General features: G+C 33.5%; 3 protein-coding genes and 1 non-coding gene across 4 annotated transcripts; 1 reads left to right on the plus strand and 3 right to left on the minus strand.

Annotated features, from left to right (window-relative positions):
• Positions 1–318: 318 nt before the first annotated feature.
• On the minus strand, positions 319–2,602 carry LOC21386685. Its single transcript, XM_010111479.2, has 3 exons — positions 2,251–2,602; positions 1,132–1,362; positions 319–795 (listed from the first exon to the last, which is right to left on the minus strand). Exons 1-3 carry the CDS (start codon positions 2,472–2,474, stop codon positions 780–782), a joined length of 471 nt encoding a protein of 156 aa, XP_010109781.2. The 5' UTR covers positions 2,475–2,602; the 3' UTR covers positions 319–779.
• A 1,144-nt stretch (positions 2,603–3,746) lies between these two features.
• LOC21386686 (toll-like receptor 3) lies at positions 3,747–7,666 on the plus strand. Its single transcript, XM_010111480.2, has 6 exons — positions 3,747–4,119; positions 4,980–5,134; positions 5,220–5,437; positions 5,782–6,391; positions 6,653–7,159; positions 7,245–7,666. Exons 1-6 carry the CDS (start codon positions 3,950–3,952, stop codon positions 7,355–7,357), a joined length of 1,773 nt encoding a protein of 590 aa, XP_010109782.1. The 5' UTR covers positions 3,747–3,949; the 3' UTR covers positions 7,358–7,666.
• A 527-nt stretch (positions 7,667–8,193) lies between these two features.
• TRNAQ-CUG lies at positions 8,194–8,265 on the minus strand. Its single transcript has one exon. It is a non-coding gene; the product is annotated as a tRNA-Gln (tRNA).
• A 1,807-nt stretch (positions 8,266–10,072) lies between these two features.
• Positions 10,073–13,135, minus strand: LOC21386687 (F-box protein SKIP8). The gene is made up of 3 exons (XM_010111481.2): positions 12,513–13,135; positions 11,622–11,818; positions 10,073–10,801 (listed from the first exon to the last, which is right to left on the minus strand). Exons 1-3 carry the CDS (start codon positions 12,951–12,953, stop codon positions 10,546–10,548), a joined length of 894 nt encoding a protein of 297 aa, XP_010109783.1. The 5' UTR covers positions 12,954–13,135; the 3' UTR covers positions 10,073–10,545.
• Between the last annotated feature and the right edge of the window lie 3,530 nt (positions 13,136–16,665).

Below are 16,665 nucleotides of genomic sequence, written 5' to 3' on the forward strand. Positions count from 1 at the left end.
AAGAGGATTGTAAAATTAATTTTCTGTGGTCAAAATTTTATAATCAATTGGGCTTGTGTTTTGAATGAAGGTTGGAGAAAGACTCTGGCATTTACTTCTACGAGAGGTATTTCGAGGTCTATGGTACGAGGAATAGAAGTACTTATCTATAATTATGATTTAAGACTAACTCATGTATTGAGATATAAGAACAAAAATATCTTGAGGCAATCGTTAGCCACATTTTATTCCTCGTATTTTTTTTTTTTAGTTTTTTTGGGTCCAATGATATTTGTTAATTGTTTTTCGCATTAGACTTTCCAAGTTCTAACTTGTCTTTGTTGTCATTTTCCATCAAAATGGGTACAAGGATTAGACCTTATCAATGCTTTCATGATTCTTCAAAATAATTTGGAGCTTTTGTCGAAAAATGATAAAGATCTTAGGAAACTAGACTAATCAATGCTTGCATTTTGACACGGTAAAACAACGTCTAGTTCACTATACGACACTTTTAAAATTCTTTTTGTGAGCATCGACAGAGTCACAGAGAAAATATATTGAGGTGGAAAACATGTGAAGAATTGAATAGGAAAAAATAATAAAATAATTCAATTTTTTCTTTTCCCATTTAATTTTCTTTAGGTAGATACACCATTGGATCCAAAGCCTTTGCTCAGAATATACAAATCCTCAAGTAGAACATTGACTTCAACAGAAGATATTCTTCAACCATTTTTATATATGTCATCAGATCTCTCTTCAAACAGAAATTTGATAACCCCTTCAAATCTCCTTGGTCATTGCTTTTTCTTTCTGCGTAAGTTGACATCATGACATAAAGCAAGTAATAAGTATGAAAAAAAAATATTTGAACGCAAAAGAAATAGAAGAAAACATCACCAAATGAGAATGAGTGAATTAATTGATAAAATGGTATCAGGCAAAGGCGTGTAAGAACATAAGCAACAAGATTTCAGATGCCAAAACTTTCCTACTTGGGGGTTTTATTTATGGATTAAGTTTGAGGATTGTAAACATCAGCTTGTAAACAATTTTCTCTCTTACTCAAAACATCCAAACTTTTACATTCTCTCTAAGTCACTCTCAAGTGAGAAAAGTGCACAATCAAGGGGAGTTGTGTGTTTTTACCTTGACTGATCCTCACTGCTAGTTTCCACAGGTCCCCTTCCAAAGGCAACCTCATCCATGCTTTGCCCGCGCCGCCGATACCGACCACCGGATGCCACAAACCCGGGGCAGGGTCTGTAAGCCTTTATAGGCCACCAACCAAAGCCCGGGATTGTTGCAATTCCTCCTTGGATCCTTCCCTCGCCATTACACCCCTTTTCCACTTCTTCCCTCCCACATGCCTTGCAACCACTGCTCATAAATTAATCGTTCACACACCAAAATTTATAGATATGAGCATTAGTTATAAAGAATAAAATAAGCTCGAGTCTCACATAATTTATATATAAAAAGAAATCTAAACTAAATTTGACCGCCTTATCAAAAAATGGAACCTCAAACTCTTAAAAAGTTTAATTTCTTATAGTATCAGAGCCCAACAAGCTCTAATGAGTGTCCTCATTCAGCGAATACAAATTATTTACTCTAAAGAAAGTAGAGTCCCGAGGGATCAATGAAAAACAAATCAAATCTCGACCTCTGAAAGCATTTTTCTTCCCTCGCAACATCTTCCACATCATTTAAATATAAAAGTAAATATAAATTTATAAAGACATCAAACTACCCCACTTAATATATTGACCTTTTAAGATGGAAGGCAAGGTCTTAGAAATTCCCATTTCTCTTATACACACCATCCAGCAAAAATTTTCATAATTATGGGAGATATCAACTGTCAAGTGTGCAAGACTCCTAAAATGAAAGTTACTTTTTTAAAAAAATAATAATTTATGTAACTTTTTCTTCATAAATTTGTCTCATCTTGCATACCACAAGCAGCCTTTAAAAACTGAGCTTGAACAAACAAACAAACAAAAAAAGGGAGAACTAAAATTGAATTCTTGGCAAGAAAGCCTTCATTTGACTTGAAAAATATTCAGTAAAAACGGCTTTCTTTATTTCACTTCTCTAGCCAATACTCTGTATACTTTGCTCCACTATTTTCAAAGTTCCCAAGTTTCAGAGTTCTTTGTGTGTTTTTTTTTTTTTTTGGCTCTGATTTCAGAGTTCTTTGTTTAACATTTCTTGTTGGGTCTGTAAATGTAAAGTAAATTAAAGTGTAGAAAGTAGTGGAAATACCTGAAAGGAAGCTTGCCAGAGTCTTCATTAATGGCGGAATCTGATTCAATCGGAGGAGGAGGGCCTTCTTCCACAACCGAAGCTGAACAACGAAGATTCAGATAAGACTTTGTTTGGTGTATTTTGAGAGTTGTTGAGCCATGAAACTGTCTACTTTTACTGTGACAGAATTGAAGGGATTGGAAATGATGGGGTGCTTGAACTGAAACTACTGCAATTCCCATCTCTCTCTCTCTCTCTCTCTCTCTCTCTCTCTCTCTCTCTCTAGATGTGTTGGAGGCAAAGGAGGGAGAGAGAGAGAGAGAGAAGAGAAGTGAATAATAGCCACCAAATGCCACTCTTTGTTTCCTGCGCTAAGGATATGAGAGGCCGAGAGTTAAATTACGTCACTGGAATAATAACGGTATGGCATTAAATATCTATGGTTAATACTATGTGGCAAGTTTATTTTGGAGAAAAATCTCATCGGAATCAGGATGATGGAAATGCCAAATTTGATTTTGAGCTAATAGAGGACTATTTTTTTGGGGGAAAAAAAAAAACTTTAATGTTATTGTTCAATAAGGACCAACCATAATTTTTAGAGTTTTTAAGGCCATTAGTATCCTAAGTATTATTAGGATTGTAATGATTTGATGTTATTACTAGATTATTTTTTATTTTTCTTTTCAAAGTTTTGTGCTTCACCCAAATTATCAATAAGTTTTCAAAATATAATAGAAGTAATAATGTTCTTATCGCAGGCTAAATGGAAATTCTACAGAAATAATCATAGTAAGTACAAAATCTAATTTTTTACGCATGTTAAAAATCTTTAAAATAGTAAAATTTTGTGAAATTTCAAGTATTTCACATGTAATTACTCATGTTAAATTTCTAAAATCTGTTATAAATTTATAGATAGGGACGAAAGTTACCAAAAAGATTTATTAAGAGTAATAATTTTTTTTAAAAAGGTTCAGAACCAAATCATCAGGATGCTATTACTTTAGGGATTAAAACATAAAAGAAAAAAAAAGGATTTCAGCACAAATAGTCCTTTTTAAAGGATTTATTTTTCATAAATGAGGGAAATTTTATAAAATTTTAAAAATGACTGTTTTAATTAATTTATTAGTGAAAAACTGATTGATTAACGATGAATCACTAAATAACTTTAATTTATCATATTCTTTATTATTAATTAATATCAATTAATAATTAATTAAAATTAATTAATAATTGATCAATTTCAATTAACAAATTATAGGTTTATTAATGATAAATCATTAATAAATTATGGATCAATGACAAACCATTGACTGTGACTCAAGCACTAACACACACCTAAAAGGTCATTTTAACAAAATAAAAAAAATTCAGTAATTTTCATAAAATAAAACGATATTGAGTTAATTTTCTTAAAGAAGATCCTACAATTAATCTGCTAATTAATCCACCTCTTTTAGTTCGAGTTTGACCTCTACTATACGTCTCGTCGTTTCATAAAACGGCGTCAAAATGAGTGTCGTTCACTGAAAGGAGGCCGGTTTGGCTTGACCTCCGCAGAGGAACAGCACATTCACAGCTCTGAATTTGAAGCATTCCTTGTTGAAGAAGAAGAAGAAGAAGAGGATCGTTCGCCGCTTTGCTTCCACACTCAGGCAAAACCAGAGAAGAAAAGGACGAGATTTCCATAGGCATTTGAAGGAAGAAGAAGATGGAGAGCCAACTGGTGAGGCTTTGCATTGAATCAGCATGCAAGAGCAGAGAAAGCGTCGAGCGATGGCGGCGCGAGAAGCGGAGTCTCGAACGCCTCCCTTCTCAGCTCGCCGACGCCCTCCTCCGCCGCCTCCTCTCTCGCCGCCTCCTCTTCCCTTCCTTGCTCGAGTAAGTTTCTCTTTCTCTTGTCAAAGTTCGAATTTTTCTCTCAATTATCCGAAGAATCATTGTTCTCGATCGATCTCGAAAATTCCAATTCTAAAACTTTTCGACAATTATTTTGATAGTTTTTTACTAGTTTAATTTTCTGAGGTTTTGCGGTTGATAGATCTCGAAAGTTCGAAGAAGCTGTGAAATTTCAGCTGATTTCTGCTTCCTGTCGTCTCGACTTAGTTCGCTACTAGTTCTTAGCTGAATAGAGTAAATTTTTCAGTTTTGGATCTTCTGAAGAACAGTTCAGATTCAGATGCATGATAAGTCTCTCTTCTCTCGTTAAATTCAAAATTTCTCTTAAATATCCGAAGAATCATATTTCTTGATCTATCACGAACGCCTCTGAGCTCCAAAGTTTTCTCTGATATCTGAAGATTAGTTCTCGATTGATCTCGGGAGATTCCAAGTCTAACGATTTTCAATGATTTTTGAGATAGTTCGTTACTTCTTACTAGTTCTTTGCTGAACATTTCCGATTTTTTAAGTTTCGCTTTTGATTGATCTCGAACGTTCCAATAAGCTGCGAAATTTCCACTCGTTTCTGCTTCCTCCCGTCTGCGACGTAGTTCGTTACTAGTTCTTTGCTGAATATCGTAAAGTTTTCAGATTTAGATCTTCTGAAGAATAGTTCTTGATCGATCTCGAACGTTCCAACCTCTAAGATGAAAACTTAGCTCCATTTTTACTCATGTCAATTGCGACACAGTTCATTACTAGTTCTTTGCTAAACATGGTTTCACGTTAATTTTCACCAACCTCTGATTGGTACCCATGTTCAACATAGTTCGTTACAAGTTGTTTGCTTAACATTGCAGAGTTTTCAAAGAAAGTGTAGAGGAGATTGATCTCAGAGGGCAAAACTCCGTGGATGCTGAATGGATAGCCTATGTAGGTGCCTTTCGTTACTTGCGTTCCTTGAATGTTTCCGATTGCCATAGGCTCACTAACTCTGCTCTTTGGCCAATTACAGGTATAATCTACGTCTGAATCTGTGGGATTTACAACAAATTTCTAATTTTCTACTATGTATGTGAAATGATTTCGGTTTTTCTAAGGGATGACGAGTTTAAAGGAGTTGGATCTTTCGAGATGTTTGAAGGTTAATGATGCTAGCATTGGGCATATTGTATCCATTTCAACTTTGGAGAAGCTATATATTTCTGAAACTGGAATCAGCGCAAATGGGGTTAAGCTTCTCTCTTCGCTTAAGAACTTGTCTGTCTTGGACTTGGGTGGTTTGCCCGTCACTGATCTGGCACTCAGTTCTATACAGGTACTTCGATTTTCTCAAGTTTGTGTTTTTTTACTTTTATTAAGTTGCTTAACTATATTTGTGATCAATAGCTCATGCTTGAGCTATCCCAAAAATATGGATTATTATTATTAACACTTTATTACGTTAGGACTATTAGGATATTTCATGATGTCCTGGGTTTTGACGCTGAAAAGAAATTATCTTTCCTCCTAGGAAGGGATTGTTAGATGAATGACAAATTATCGATGAGAATAAATCCTTTTAATTTTTTCTTTTTCTTATTTTCTGATGTTATTTTTGATATTCTACACCATCTCCTGCAATGTAGCATTTTGGTTCATGTTTCTTTTTCTTTCGTTTAGGTACTTGCAAAACTACAATACCTTGATCTTTGGGGAAGTGAAATATCCAACCAAGGGGTTTGCGTTCTTCAAATGCTACCCAAATTGAGTTCCTTAAATCTGGCTTGGACCAATGTTGGAAATCTGCCGAATTTGTCATCCCTCGAGTGCCTGAACATGAGTAATTGTACAATTGAATCTGTACTTGAAGGGGATGGTGATAAAGCTCCCTTAGCAAAACTTGTCATGTCCGGAGCCACGTTTGTTGATGAATCTGAAGCCTTTTTGCATATTGAAACGAGTTTGATGTCCTATCTTGATCTATCCAACTCATCCCTCCACAGATTTTGCCTCTTACCTCGTCTGAAAGTGCTGGAACATTTGGATCTCAGCTTGACCATGATAGGAGATGATGCAATTCAGGAAATTGCAACTGTTGGAGCAAATTTGAGATATCTCAATCTCTGCAAGACAAAAGTCAGCTCAGCTGGAATTGTGATTTTAACCGGGCATGTTCCCAACCTTGAAATATTGTTATTATCCAACACATCAGTTGATGATGTAGCCCTCTCATACATCAGCTTGATGCATTCTCTGAAAGATGTTGACTTGAGCAATACAAACATTAAAGGTATAAATTTTTAAATGCAAATCGTTCAAGTTGAGGGTATATGCATATATCAGTAACAGTGGATGGAGGAAGCACTAGAGTCTTCCACGATCTTTTTATTAGGCTGCATTTGCTTAAGCCTTCATCTGTAGTCCTTAAACCACTTGATACTATGATATTTTACTCTAGGAAAACTGTGCTGAAGAATGATGCGCACAGTTAGCTTGGTATGTGGTTATATTTACCTATTACACTAAGTATTTTTGCTTCTTGTGCTTTCAGGTATCATTCACCATATTGGCTCTGAGACGGATCCAGTTCCTTCATTGCAAGCATTGAAAAGTCTCAGGGAGTTGAAAAGGTTGAATTTGGAGCAAACCCATGTTATGGATGCAGAACTATTCTCAGTTTCAGGCTTCCAGGAGTTGACTCATTTATCACTCAGAAATGCATCTCTTACCGATATCTCTTTATCCTATATGTCATCTCTACCAAAGTTGACAAATCTAAGTATTCATGATGCTGTGTTGACAAACTGGGGACTCACCTCATTTCAACCCCCGGCAACACTGAAATCAATGGACCTGAGGGGTTGTTGGCTCTTAACTGAGGATGCGATCCTATCGTTTTGTAGAATTCATCCTCAAGTTGAAGTAAGACATGAACATGTTCATGTATTACCATCAGATCAACTTTGTTCTGATCGTCCATCTGCTTCCCGGTCGCCTTTAAATACAACACAACAAAGTCAGGAGGATAGAAAGATTCGCATATCACCGTGTTTTATAGGTAAGAAATTTCTATGAACATGACCTCTTTTTGCAGCAGCATTATTAGGTTCCATTTAATTCCATTTGCAAACTTTGTGAAACAGATCAGAGATTGAAGTACACCAGGGAAGAGCTTCTTGGGCTGCAATATTCATCTTTGACCCCTGTAACTCCTCACCATGTAGATATTGCGACGTCGAAAATGCAATTGAATTAGTTGAACTTGCTTCTAAAATATTTTTCTTTCATGTTGCAACTTTCTGTATCTTATTGTTAAGATATTCTTTTCCCGTCAATTTTCCTTAGGTCCTTTCTTTTCAACGACAAGGCAAGAAAGTTTGCAAAGGAAAATGAAAGAACATGTTGAGAATGTCAATGTGGTTTTTAGTCTTTTTACGAGAATCTGTCTTTCGCTTTTGCCGTACAAGACCTGCGATAATGTTTCGTTTATGGTTTACAATGAACCTACTAGATGTTTGTACTATTGCATTTCTTTCAAGGAAACGAGTAAGAGCTTCTTAAGAAATGACTTGTGTTTGCTTCATTATGATGTTTCTTTGAAAAGATGTTGTACCTTTACGCGCATTCGTGACAATTGTGAATACATTTCATCAGCCAAAAAAGAAAAAGCAACAACATTCATTTATAAAAAATAATAATAAAAAAAGGCGGCAAGATTTACTGGTTTTTTTCCTTTTGTCTTTTTGCACTTTGTCGAGTCGGAGACTAATGTAAAAGAGAGATTTTAAGAACTTCACGGTTACACAGGCTGCAATGGATTATGAATCACGTGAAAAGGAAAATGTCTTTTGGAGCCAAGTAACTGCTTAATAGGGGCTAAACCTTTTTTCTTAAAAGTGTTTTATTTTTATTTTTTATTTTTTTATTTTGTGTGTGTGTGCGCGAATGAATTCAAGTCTTAAAAGGAATGCAATGTATAGAATAGAATGTGACCTTCCTTCATAATAATAATAATAATAATAATAAAAGAATGTATGTGACATATGAAGAGAATTGTAGCTAAAAGAAAAGGTCATGAAAAAACAAACAAAAAGGTTCCACCGAGATTTGAACTCGGGTTACTGGATTCAGAGTCCAATGTCCTGACCACTAGACCATGGAACCACAAGCTGCAGTTGGGAAGTTTAATTTATTTATACTATAATAAATGCATGACTGTTATTATGTCAAAATCACTTGTTCTTAATTCTTATGTGGTTTTCTGCCGGATGATGTTTTTTTTTCAAAAAATTTGGACGGGGATTTGAACCTATTATGATGAAGAGTAGTTATATTTGCACCCCAAAAATTTATAGATGTCCTTATTAATTAATGCTCATTTAATAAAGATTTAAAAAATCTATCTTTTTATAGATATAATTTTCATAATACTTAGTTTAACCCTTCATATCCCACATAATTTTATTCTCGATTTAATTTATAAAATGATATAATCCCTTTCAACTTTTAATATATTTATATATATTTAAATTAATGCAATTCTTTTTACTTTTATTTATCAATTGTTTTCGTCTTACTTCCTTCTCCTTCCTCTTCTTTGAAAAAAGAAGCACAAAAATAACTCTCCGAGTTTGATCCTCACAAAACTGCTCCTTTGATTGTTTTGGCTAATTATATTGTTAATAGGCAAAGTTAATGAAGACTTGTTCTTCATTTCTTGTTTTCAGATTGATTTTGATTTAGTATAAAATAAATGGAGTATATTTTCTTTATTCTTTTAAAAAATACTTTTTAATTATAGTTAATTTGGGTGTATGTACTTTAATTTTTTTGAAAAAAAATATTATTTCTATTTATAATTAATGTGGGGGTATGTTAATAGATTTTAATGTAAAGTAAAATTGTAATAATTGTAAATTATGAATTGGTGGGGGCATTAATGAATTTGATGGGTGCAAATAAAATTACTCTAATGAAATGAAACATAGAATTACCGTAGATTATATTTGCAACCATCAAAAATCTACATTTCAATCAAACACAAAAAAAACAAACAAAAAAAACAAAAACAAAAACAAAAAACAAACAAAACAAACAAACAAAAACAAACAAAAAAAACTTCTATAATTACCTTAAAAAAATATTGGATGACATATTTTCATATAAAAGAAGCATATTTTTCTTTTGGAATAAATCAAAATTCTAAACTCCTTATTTAATATATAAGTACATGTTTAGCAAGGGAGAGAGAAAGTGAGAGATGAAAAGCATAACAGGAAGAGAATATTAAAATCCAAGTAGAAAATAAAAAAGAAAGAAAGAAAGGAAATAATTGTTTGGTAGTAGAAAAAGAAAAGAGAAGAAATTTTCAAGAAAAATGAAACTAATAGTGTAAGACAACGTAATCATGGTGCTCATGTATTTTGTGTAATATTTTTTTAATTCTCTTTTTTTTTAAGAAATTCTTTTCTAACCGTAAAATCTACATATTTTTTAACTTTTATGTGATTTTATACACATTTAACGGATAAAAAACACAACCTATCAATATGTTAACATATCAAAAAAAGTCTTTTTTTCGTCAAGTAGAAAAAATTTTCTTCAAAATCCATCCATTTAAATCCTCCTACTTTTCCACTTTTTACCAACCGTCTTAACGCAAGTGGCTTACAGAAAGTTATGCTTTAGACAGTGTTAAGAAATCAGATAATTCTATTAGAGTATGAAAATAAAATGACAAATAAGAAAAAGAAATCCCCATAATTTTTTCAGTCCTATCATACCCCCCCTACTACTAAATTGTGCTTGGGTAGTTTTCTTTTTCTTTTTTGAAAAAAAAAAAAAAAAAAAAAAAAAAAACTATTAGACCATATAATTTGTTGAGGAAGATTCTATTCCACTTCAAGATAGTGCAGTCAATAGAGCAGTGTAAAAGAGTAAACTTTAATGTTAAAAACTTGGTACGCATAATATTTGGAAAAAAATAAAAAATGCATGAGACATAATGCTCATGCAAATAGTAGAGATCACATCCACTTAACTTTATTGCTGTTTCCTTTACAATTCATTTACCCTCATTTCTGAAACTTCTACTTGAATCCACTCTTTTCCAGAAATCATGCTTCACACCCCATTTTCCCGAACTCAGTCCCATATTCCTTGAAATTCTAAATCTCAATCAAAACCAAGGCACAAATCGAAGCAATAATTCCAGGAAAAAAAATGATGATAAGAGTTAACAATAAAACAAAAGGAAAATAAGAAGAAATAGAAAAATGAAAAAAGATGACCTCTTTACCATAGACCAAACAAAACTGAGGTTGGAAAAATTAAAAGGATCTTCATGAGAAATCAGTTTAAGAAACTGACCCTGCTAACAAATACCAACTATTTTGATAACTAGTATTTATAGTATCACTGCTACCAAGTATTCTTTTTTCTTGGTTACCCATGCACAATCTGTTGCTCCACTTCTCCGTCCATGACGGAGCTGTGATGATGCACCATATACCACCTTCCATTGTGGAACTCGAAGACATTAGTCACATTGAAAGGCCCAATATCCACATCGTCGACGTACGTTTTCATGGAAACCCAAGCCATGTCTGTAAGTACCCGAGCCCGAACATCCCGTACCTGAAAGTTGATTCCTTGCTCCCAATTGAAGGCAAATTGCCAACTATGAATTACAGCATTATAACTGCATGGGAAACGAAAATGGATAAGTCCCAGTGGAGTACCAACAAAATCTATACAACAATGACGATGCAAATAGATATATGGTGGATATTTCAAACCACAGAAAACCGATTAGATCAAACAGGATTACAACAAGATGCTTTTGTCAAATGACACGCTCTTGGATTATGAGCAATTCTTTTTTTCCAAGGTTTAGGCTCTAGCTAGGTAAGTCTTAAAAAGTTAGATACCAAAGTTTATGGTCATTTTGGAATTCAACATGATTCTCAGTAGAATGCTAGGCACTGGAACATCTAAGAGTCCATCTCACATCATTCTATGCCAAAAACCGGACTAAATAACTTGGGGCTCAATTTTAATGAGGAGAAAATGCTGGACGAAGAGACCAGCGTATTAAATAAACTCGTGATCTCCCAGATAAAACATAAGTACATAAACAAACTTGTGATCGGGCATACATTGCTTACATTGCTTAAACTTGCTCCAGAACAAACTTCTCCTCGTAAATCTCCCATAAGCGATTGACATTACAAAAGAAAACTTTCTAAGTAAATAACAAACTATGCATATAAGAAAACAAGAAACAGTAACTTCACAAAACCGATGTCAATATTAGCTATATTTGAATTTCAATTAGGTTCTATACAAACTTATTTCCATGACATCTATTCCAAACCTAAAAATAAACCTCATTTAACTGACATCAAAACATAGGGAAAACATAAAATGGAACTTAAGAATAAATTAAAATTTTTATGGCGATTGGATGTTATGTAATTATCACAAAAAAAAAAAAAGAAAAAAAGAATGAAGTACAGTACCCTGAGAAAAGGTTTCCCGAGGCATGAACACACTTCACGTAGTCTGCATTTAGCCAAAACCGACTCATTGCTTGAAGTGATCTATCTCTAATGATGTTAAAGAATTCATTATTTACATTCACAATTGCTCTTGTAGCAGCATAGTAAGCTTTCCACCCGTTTACTGGTGTTACATTATCCTGTTCCAACGTGAAGTCCTGACAGATAAAAAAAGAGTAAAGAATTACTCTTTACTAAGAAAATGAAAATAAAAACAGATGTCTAGTGTTATAAAGACTTCCTTTCATCTTTATTTTTCCTTCAGTTGCAAATTGCAATACCCATATATGAGATAAATCCTGTTAATTTCATCATCTAAAAACACTATCATGTGGCAAAGCAATACAAACCCTAAAGCAGTAGATCAAATCTCAACAGACCAAAAAAAAAAAAGACCCTTGGCCTAAAAACAAGTAAAAGTAATAATAATAAAGATAAGCAAAAGAATAGATTGTCTATTGTCTACTTCCAATTTCCTAAAATTCTCATAATATGGGAGCTATGAGTCCATATCCAATCTCATCCAAGTACTTCAGAATAAAAGTCACTAGAAATGACTGTTCCTTTTTAACATATTCTGCTATTGACAGGAACCAAAATCTGGCAATTGTAAAGTGCATAGAGTCAACAGCCTAAAATGATGATAAATTACCCTATAAGATTCCAGAAATTGGCAAACTTTCAATCCAATTGAACTTTGTTAAAGTGTTCCCAATTCGCAACATTTTCTCAACCATCCAAAGACCAAAGTAAAATCCATCAAATTCACAAATTTCTGAAAAACCTCAAACTTATCACAGAACAAAATTCAGAAAACCTATATATATATATATATATATATAAAACCCATACCTTGTGATAAAGAGCTTTCCAGGCATTATCATCGTTCGCAGCCTTTCGCATCAGAGAATTGGTCATCGAGAGACGACAGAGGCTGGGATAATCCAAGTAGCTGAGGGCGTGCGTCGTAATCTCCGGAACCAACTGCTCCATCATCGACGCGCCCGTCTGTCTCTCTCTCAAAACCGGCCAGTTCTCCGCCATTTCCGTACCATTCAAATACGGCGCCGTTTCGCCCTCCGAACAGCCGCCGACACTCCCGTTACAGCAACAGCGACAATCGCAGAGCTTCTCGCTCCTCTTCTCACCGCCGTCCGATTGGAGCAGTCTCGGCCAGAGCGGTAGCGATCGGGCGGAGAAGAGGACAAGGAAGAAGCAGAGCGCGGTGAAAACAATGGCTACAAAGAGAGATTGAGACGAGAGAGCGGTGGAGAGACTGGGAAAAATCTCCATTGATAAGACATGAAAGCTTCACAGAACATATGAATAGAAATCTGCTGATTTTGCTTTCGTCAGATCGATACGGTGTCGTATCGGCGTCGTCGCTTTCTTCGTTGATGGAGGCGTTTCGAAGCCCTAACACCTTCTCAGTAGAATTTGCAGAGAGAGAGAGAGAGAGAGAGAGACGACGTTTGATTGTGAGTCGTAAAGCCGTAACGGAATTGGAAGGAAAAGCTCAAAACGCGCACCGTGAGAAAATAGTACAGTACGGACAAACCTTTTTCCATCGTCTCTTAGGACAATTTTGTAATTTCATTTTCTGTTTTTGCTAGTACAGATTTGTGATTTCATTTTGTTTAATGGAGAAATTTTCATTAAACCAATGTTAGTTAATAATTTGGAATTTATCTGGTAAAACTGAAAAAAAATAAATTATTAATAATTTTTTATTTTTTAATTGTTAAATTTATATTATAAATTATTTATTTTGTATAATTTTTTAATTTAATATGATTTTAACGAAGAATGTCTATCTTTTTAAATAAGAAAATAAAATAAATTCATGGCCCAATGATCTATTCCTTAATTTTAGCGGGAGTATATACCGGTTCAACATAAAATTACAGTGTTAAAATCTCGCTATATAAATCGTCGGACTCAAGCTAAATGGATCCTGCCTTATATGTTTTTTCCTCACTTAAAGTTGGAGCTAAAACATTTATCGTGAGTCCCATTTAAATAAGGGAATGTTTATTGTCATGAATTTAGAATTATTTTCAATTTATATATATTTTTATGAGTCACGAACCATAATTTAAATTATAGCACGAATTCTTACTCTAAATGCAGACTTATAGAGCTTAATGCATTGAAAATAAATTTTGAAGATTGATAATTTTAATCGTAATGAGTTTGATGTTTTGTTGTCAGATTTATCTTGCTTTTTTTAATTAAAAAAAAAAGTCAACGAGCTATGTTTTATTTTTGTGATGATAAAGTATAAACTGTGTGTTTTAAGGAGAATAAATAAAACAAGTCACCTCTTAACTTCTTATATACGTGATAAGCTTGGAGGAATCTCCAATAAATTGTACATGATGATTTAACTCGATTTTAATAAATTTTAATTCCATAAAAATAAGAAAATTAAAGTTTGTTAATGTTCACTGTTACATTGGGAGAATGAGTTAAAATCCAACAGCACAAAAGCATGAGTCACGAGAATATTTGAACTAGGGAGCAAAATAGATGAAAGATTTTTTGGTACATCTAGGTTTTTTCAACCGTTGAATCTGCGTACTTTTTGACTTTTAAGTAATTTTATGCAGATTTAACGGACATAAAATTTGACCTACCGATATATTAGCGTATTAGAAAAAAGTCTCTTATAATATAAGTTTTTTTTCTCACTTAAAGTTGGAGTTAAAACATTTATTGTGAGTCTAGTTTAAATAAGGGATATGAGACTAACTCTTCAACTTATAGAGTTTGATGCATTGAAAATAAATTTTGAAGATTGATAATTTTAATCGTAATGAGTTTGATGTTTTGTTGTTAGATTTATTTTGCTAATTTTTTTTTAAAGTCAACATATTGTCACGGACCTTTTCTTCTTACAAGGTAACCATGCGACGTTAGCACTCTCAAACTATGCTAACAAGCCTAACTTCACGCAAACGCAAGACTAATAAAGTGAAAGTAGAGAAACGAGAGTAGGAACACACGAGAAATTGAGAAAGTGAAAAGAGCTTCACTAAGTATGGTAAACCTTTACAATACTTTACACTCCAATATTTTTGGTTGTCTCCCACAAATGAAGGGACCACCCCTATTTATATGCCAATGGGACCCTCCCATGAACATTCTAGAATGTTAAGGATTTCCATCTATCCTATAACCTTCTAGAGAATGCTTACAAAGTGTGGGCACTCTATAAGTTTCTAGAGTCTTCCACAAAGGACTACTCTATAGAACCATTCACAATGTTCTAAAGAACTTTAAGGTTTTCCCAAAAACTAGACTCCTCTGGAATTTTCTAGAACAATCCATATGTAGATAATTGTAGAGTGTTCTAGAGAATTTCATAGTCTATACTTTCCTAGGATTATTTAGAATATTTCATATGGTAGACAATTGTAGAACATTCTACAGAATCCTAGGGTCTTCTTGCAAACCTCCAACACTTAAAATGGGGCAAGAATTTTCGGATTGTGACAATATGCTATGTTTTATTTTGTGATGATAAAGAATAAACTGTGTTTTAAGGAGAAAAATAAAACAAGCCACTTCTTAACTTCTTACATACATGATAAGCTTGGAGGAATCTCCAATAAATTGTACATGATGCTTTAACTCGATCATAATAATTTTTAATTCCATAAAAATAAGAAAATTAAAGTTTGTTAATGTTCACTGTTACATTGTGAGAATCAGTTAAAATCCAACAACACAAGCATGAGTCACGAGAATATTTGAACTAGGGAGCATAATATTTATAATAGGAAAGATTCTCTGATACGTCTAGGTTTTTTTAACTGTTAAATCTGTGTAATTTTTTATTTTTATGTGATTTTATACAAATCTGATGGACAAAAAATTTGACGTACCGATATATTGGCGTATCGGAAAAAGTCTCCTATAATATTTATATGGGTTTGTCCCCATAATTATTACTTTTGTTTTCCACAAAATTCTGCTGTATATGTGATTCTTATTCTGGGAATATTCCCGTTTTATGTTACAAAGTTGACCTCCAAGAGTTTAGTAAACTAGAAAAATCGTCTGTGGTTCAAGATAATCTTCTTTAATAATATATGGCTTTATAATTTTTTTGCGTGGCTAAAAAAACAAAACATCTTATTGCACTTTGCTTAAATAATTTATTCCATTTGACTACAGGACATGGCCATTTTTCTTAACCTTTTTTTGCTTTGGGGGACACTCATCTTTAACCCTTTTTCCAGAGTACAAAAAAACATCTTATAGTGCATGTAAACAAAAGCTGCATGCTTAACCAAAAACAAAAAACTGCATAATCCGTATAATTGTTTGTTTGTTTGTTTTTTTTTCCGGCTGAAATCCGTACAAAATTTGTTGAGATTCAAGAAGTGATTCAAATATTTCGTTTAAAAGGGAAAAAAAAGACGTGATTCAAAGAACATTTCTTGGCAAAATGAACATGTCAGAGATGCACAAAAATTTGTATTTACCGGCGTTTGTATAGCGGTAATACTACACTTGACTTCACTCTAAGTATAGAGTTTGAATCCCTCCACTTTAAAATAAAAAATAAAAAGAAAGCGTTGTTAACAAAAAAAAATTAATCTCAAGCCATTTCCTAAGAATTAAATTCTAAGTATGGCCTGCAAAGTTAATTTTATATTTCATTTCAATTGCACCCCAAAATCATGCTTTTGCAAAAACACTGAACGGCATCAAAACTTGTAGGTCCCACTGTATGACTCATGTGAGATGTTTATGTCGTTCAGTGTTGGTGTCGTTTAACGCTGCTCTTATGTTTTGTGCCGCAAACAACCGACAAATGTATAAATCAAACGACATATTAGAAACTTTGATGACACGTTGAAATTGACACACAACTATGCAAACGTAGTTGGGTCCTTGGGTTAGTTAATCACTAGTTGGCACGTGGATTAATTAAGAAAAAAAAAAAACAAAGAAAATCGGTTGAAATCAATTGAATCTCCAAATTATAAATCAAACT

This window comes from Morus notabilis, unplaced genomic scaffold (assembly GCF_000414095.1).
Source record: "Morus notabilis unplaced genomic scaffold, ASM41409v2 Scaffold1408, whole genome shotgun sequence".
Lineage (NCBI taxonomy): Eukaryota > Viridiplantae > Streptophyta > Magnoliopsida > Rosales > Moraceae > Morus > Morus notabilis.